The sequence below is a fragment of the Pteropus vampyrus genome, unplaced genomic scaffold, assembly GCF_000151845.1.
Source record: "Pteropus vampyrus isolate Shadow unplaced genomic scaffold, Pvam_2.0 Scaffold65, whole genome shotgun sequence".
Classification (NCBI taxonomy): domain Eukaryota; kingdom Metazoa; phylum Chordata; class Mammalia; order Chiroptera; family Pteropodidae; genus Pteropus; species Pteropus vampyrus.
In genome coordinates this window covers 5,565,175-5,570,680 of record NW_011888846.1, presented here as the reverse complement: position 1 = coordinate 5,570,680, position 5,506 = coordinate 5,565,175, and the positions used below count along the sequence as shown (strand labels likewise).

Sequence of the window (5,506 nt, the reverse complement as noted above, 5' to 3'; positions counted from 1 at the left end):
GGGGAAGAAAGATAAGCACGTCAGACCTCCCAAGACGGGGATTTCTCCCTTAACACCAAACTTCCTGGCTGAGTTCCCCAGAAGGTCAAAGGAGCTTTTCTTTGAAACAGGCCTGTGGCCTGGGTCTTTTTGTGGAATGTGCTGCAGCTTTGTGTTTTTGGCCTTGCAGATTTGCATGCGGCAGTCCCGAGAGTTGAATTTCAAAATCCCAACAGTGCAGAAGCCTCTGGAAGAGAATAACTGCGTTTGCTCACTCCTGGTGGTTCCCATCCATGGCGACCGGCCATCTCGGTTTGCCCAGGCCTAAGGGGTTTCCTTGGCTGCTGGACTTGCAGTGCTAACACTGAGAAAGTCCCAACAGGTCTAGCTGGTCACCCTGTCGGCCAGCCCAGCCTCTGGACATGCGGTCTCTAATGGGGAAGATAGTCCGGTTTATGCGGGACCATCTCGCCTTTCCTAGGACACTTCTTAGGATGCAGCTGAGCCTGAGAAATTGTCCGTGAATCGATAAGCTCATCATGGAACTTTCTAGAGGAGGAAATGAAATGGAACTTGACTGGCCATCGAGGGCTCCTCTGGGTGAGTTCTAGTCCCTGAGTCCGGGTGCTTCCTCCCCATCCTCTGCCTGCTCCTGTCCCGCCCGTACCCCCGAGTCGGCCTCATTTCCCCTTCGCGATAGTCCTTTCTTGAGACGCTGAGTATTTCCTTTTAAAAGGGAATGTAAGACGCGCATGTGCATTTAAGACATAAAGCTAAGGGACTGTGGATTCCCCAGCTCCGGGTCACCCCAAACAGTGGCAGAGCGTCGCCTACCTGGCTGTGCCTGGACTCCCCGTACTTCCCGTTGAGGTTGGTCCGGTGGCAGTTCTTATACCACCAAGCTCCCTTGTATGACACAGCGCAGTTGGTAACTGCGACATCATTGTCTCTGTCCTGGGTGGAGAAGGGGCGTCCCTGGTGATAGCTGAGGGAGTCCCCTAGAGGAAAAGATGCGTTCGTGAGGCTGTTCGGTTCTCACTCTTCGATCGGGATGTTCTGGACGTTTGGCGCACTTCCCACAAATCTGTCTTCCACCGAGGGGACCTTCCACTCACCTCTCCCATTTCTACCTGGCTCGTCAGCCTGGCCGTACCAAACCCTGTTCCACCTTACCCTGGGCCGAGTGCTGCCAAGCTGCTCCCTCCGGCTCACCTCCTCGCTCCTCTGACCTCCCGCTCCCCATACTCTGTCCCCTCAGCTCCGCCTCAGCACCCGCGTCTGTTCCCTACAGGCCAGCGCTGGGGCAGACTGTCACGATTCCTTTTGTCTCCAGGGGACACAGTGCTGAACCATGGCAATGTGAGACAAGCTGGGTCACCACCGTGCAGCCCGCTTAGTTTTGAAATGATTTAGTCTGATATTTCGTTTCATATACTCCGTTTTAATGGCTACTTTATGCCCAAAGTGTGGTAAGTGGGGCCTTTTGTTGGGCACTTCGGGCCGGCCTCCTTGCCAGTGGGAACGGTCTGAAACATGAAGAATAATAAAGGCAGCTGTGTCTCCTCTTTGGAGTGATATACCTGGATGGAAGGGGAAAGAACTGGACAGATGCAGGAATTGGAAGGGCAACACCTTGGTGGCCTTCCAAGTGCCAAGAGGCATAAAAATGGTATTAAAATTATACACTTGCATTCGGCCCTAAAACCGGAGTTAACGAAAGGACCGATCACGCCATGTACCAGACAGAAGACTGTTTGGGAAAACAGGTTTTATGAAACGGGCTCCAGGAGAACCCAGGAACCGGACTGGCAAAGCCCGAGAAGCAGATCCGAAGCTATGTTCTGACAAAGCTCTTAATGCGACGGAGCGCCCAGAGGTGGCTGTCCTGCTCGGGAGAAACGTCATAGCTATACGGGAAAGCTGCCCACGTTCGTGGTTCTCGTGGAGAAAGGAGAATGTGGCCACAGAGGGACATTCGAGTGCTGCCGTCGGCTCCCGGGTGGGTGCTGTGGCGACTGCTGGTAAGGGGGTGCATCTCAGAATAAGGGGGCATCTGGTTTATTTTCATGGTTGTCTTAAATGTCATTGCAGGGGAGATGTCCACCCAGACAATAGAGGGTGATGCTCTCTCTGGGTAAGAGCCCGTATTGATTAATCTAGACAAGAAAAATAATCCTTTGCTCTCCCATTGCACTTAAAAAAAATTTAAAAAAAACTTTAAAAGCACTTTTGCTGCATTTATCGTCTGTTTTTTTTTTTTTTTTTTCCCTGACTGCTCTGTGAAGTTGGGCAGGCATCATTATTATGATTTTCCAGACGAGGAGAGTAAAGTCCTGGAAATTGATTTCAGGTCATCTGAGTGGTTAGGGACCGCCTGGACCAGAGCCAGTGATGGACAGCCCTGTGTCCCCCCCTCAGCCCCCACTGGCGAGCAGGGGATTCGCCAGCTCTGTGGGTGCTGCCGCCGCCGCCCGGGGCAGCTCAGGCCCGGCCCTGCCACACGTCGGTGGCTTTGGGGGTCCGCTCGGGCCCGCGGTACCTGCGGTGCCGTTGTAGCTGCCCACGCGGAGTTTGTAGAGGCTCTTACTGTCCTCCACGGAGAACCTGTCGTAGTAGGCGAACGCGGAGTCCTGGCCGTCCCGCATGTCCACACGCAGCTCGTGGCGGCCCTGGGCCGTGACCCTGTGTATGTTGTCCAGCCCTGCGGAGAGGGACAGGGGATGTGGCGAGCTCGGCCCCCGCGGCTTCGGAAACGGGAGGGAAATGAAGCCGTGGCCTCAGAATGGACGTCACTGGGATAGCGCTGGCCCCCAGGCTGCTGTCACGCAGACCCCCCCAGACTCCGTTTCCTCCTGCAAATGGCCAGCCCGGGTCGGCTGAGCGGTTCCCGCCACGGGCCAGCTCAGAGTCCGGACACCCAGTCCTGACCCGGTGAGGACGCGCCCTGGGCCTCGGGATTCCCGCGCCGTCCCCGTCCCCACCCACTCTGAACTGTGGCATTGGGGGAAAGTGACGGGAGGCATCGCATGGGCACGGACGCTCTGTGTGAACGACACTAGGGAGGAAGCGTGGGCCGGGACGTCAGGCATCCGCCGTCGACCGAGTCGCCCGCAGCGGGGTTCTGTCCAGCAACCTGTCCCCTCCTCCTCCCAGCCTCCCACGGCTAACAGCTCACAGCCGCCTCCCTGGATAACTGCCCACGGCCAGGCGGGACTCACCGCACCCCGGAGGCTCTGTCTCACCCCACCCTTTGGGGCGGGCCGCCATCGAAGCCGGACGCGGGGCACAGCAGCCAGCCCTCTCACCCCGGCTCCGAGGCGCAGTCGTGCTCCGAGCTTCCCCGAGGGTCAGGCTGAGCTCGTCTCCCCCAAGGCCACACGTGTGCTCTTTCCCCCTCTTTATGCTGCGTCCCCCATCGCCTCCCCGAGAGCCCCCCAGATGAATGCTTCCTGTCTCAGGCTCTGCTGCTGGGATACCCAGCTTAGGACACAAATCACAGGTCACAGCGTCACCCCAACCTGAGCAGTGCTGCCGAATGACACGTCACGAGGCCACGGCCCCGTGCAAGAGCCCTCGCTGGCTCCCTAGCACCAACGACGTCAAGTCAACCTCTCTCCCCGGCTTTAGACCCCACAACACACCTTCACCGCACCCACCTCACCTCGCTTTCCTGCCTCCCCGAGGGGCACCTTTCCTCTGGCTGGGTGGCTTCTTCCTGTCCCGTCCGCACCCAGCAGAAGGACCCCTTCCGCCCTCTTTTCTGGTGCCCGTCCCTCCCGCGTTCTTCCTGCTCACCCCTCAGTGCCTCGCCGTGAACTTGAACTCCGCACATCTGTGGCCTTTTCACCAGTAGCTCAGAGGTTATTACCGTGCTTCCCAGTGTGGGGCGGCATCTCCGATGACTGGAGCATAAATAAACTCTCTGGGGCATAAATAACCTCGAACACACAAGGAGAAAGCTATTTCCAAATCCCACAGCTTCGTTCACTGTTGGAGAAGCTTAACCCTGATTCTAAGCTTAACTCAGTCTCAGTTTGGTTCTAGTACTTTGCGTCCAACACTTTCTAGTCTCCATTGTGGCTAGAACCACCACCGCCGCCACCAGCGACAACCAGGCCTGGGGCCCCCATATTCGACTGTCACTTGATAACATTCATCCTGTTTGCTTTTCACTGCGTTTGTTTCTGAGGCTCCCTTTTATTACTGCACATGATAACTAGCTCTCCGTTTCGGGCAAAGCTCTGAAGTTTCTTTCACACGACGGTTGCTTTAATTAAATAAAACCAGTGACGGAGAAAACTTAAGTGTGTGATAGTTCGGATATTTCACAGAGATGACGAAAGTTGTGGTCCCGGAGGCCGGAGGCCCGTTAGGGATGTCGTATGAGCACCCAGGAGAAAGGTGCTGAGGCCTGGAGGAGAGGGCGTGACTCTTCTCCATCTGCGGCTCCCTGTACCCATCACTCTGGAAATCTAACCGAGACAGAGACCCAGAGGGGCAGGTCATAAAAAAATGTACTGCTTTCCGGGGTCGGCCCCCCTGCCACCTGCCTGCCAGGCTGTGTGTTCACCTCCTGGCCCCCCTGCCACCTGCCTGCCAGGCTGCGTGTTCACCTCCTCCCTCCCGTTCAGTCCTCGGCCCGCATGCCCCGCTCCCGTCAGACCTCTAGGAAAGGGCTGCTCGCCTGCAACGCCATTCTCATTGTTCTCCTTCCTTTGCCAAGTCAGGTAATAAGGTCCCTTTGACGAACTAGAGCTGAGTGACTGTCCCATTTCCCTCCTGACCCGCGCGGGCGGGCGGGCGGGCTGGCTGGCTGTCGCTTGGCTCGAGAGGGATGACCAGCGGCCAGGGCTGCCTGTGCCCCTCCCCCGCCAGGCCGCTCACTGTCTTTGTAGGTGCCTCATGTCAAGACTCATCAACATAAGAGATTATTAATGAGGACGAGAAGAGGCAGAGCAAAGAGGAAAATAAAAACAGGAAGATTAAAAACAGATCGATGGTGCAGCCAGACGGAGCCAGAGGTACCGAAAGCAATTCACGAGCTGTGGACTTTTCGGCAGACGCGGGGGTGCGGATAGTCCTGATGGACAGAGGCAGGAGAGAGGTGGACAGAAAGCCAGAGCAGCACCCCAAGGGAAGGCAAAAAAGGAGGCGTTACCCAGCCAAAACTCATCCTCCAAGTTCCCGAAGCCGGCCCGGTACTCGGCCCATTTCCGGAAGAAGTCAGTCTGGCCGTTCTGCCGCCTCTGGAACACCTGCGCAGAGAAAGCGGGGAACAGTGATGTCGAGGAAACTCATGAGCAAGACTCTGCGGCTGAGTCCTCGGTCTGCAAGGACAAGGATGCTCGGATACAGAGAGCCGTAGTTAGTAGCAGAGCTGGTTTTGTAGCAGAGGCCGCAGCCCCTCCCCTGCAGGGCAGAGACTGTGATGGTGACGCCGATTTGCACCCTGCGGTGTAGAGAGGATTCGGGGGGGACGTGTGGAGCCCCCAGATAGTCAGGGCACGCAGGCGTGGCTCACAGATCC

At 57.0% G+C, this 5,506-nt stretch overlaps 1 protein-coding gene across 1 annotated transcript in view; it reads right to left on the bottom strand.

The window, feature by feature from the left end:
• Nucleotides 1-337: 337 nt before the first annotated feature.
• Nucleotides 338-5,506, bottom strand: part of TNR (tenascin R) — a 66,907-nt gene continuing 61,738 nt past the window's right edge. Inside the window, exons 17-20 of the mRNA XM_011361285.1 lie at nt 5,138-5,234; nt 2,519-2,680; nt 814-977; nt 338-343 (exon numbers count right to left, since the gene is read on the bottom strand). Of these exons, the coding sequence (XP_011359587.1) occupies nt 338-343; nt 814-977; nt 2,519-2,680; nt 5,138-5,234 (429 nt within the window). The remainder of the gene's footprint in view (nt 344-813; nt 978-2,518; nt 2,681-5,137; nt 5,235-5,506) is intronic.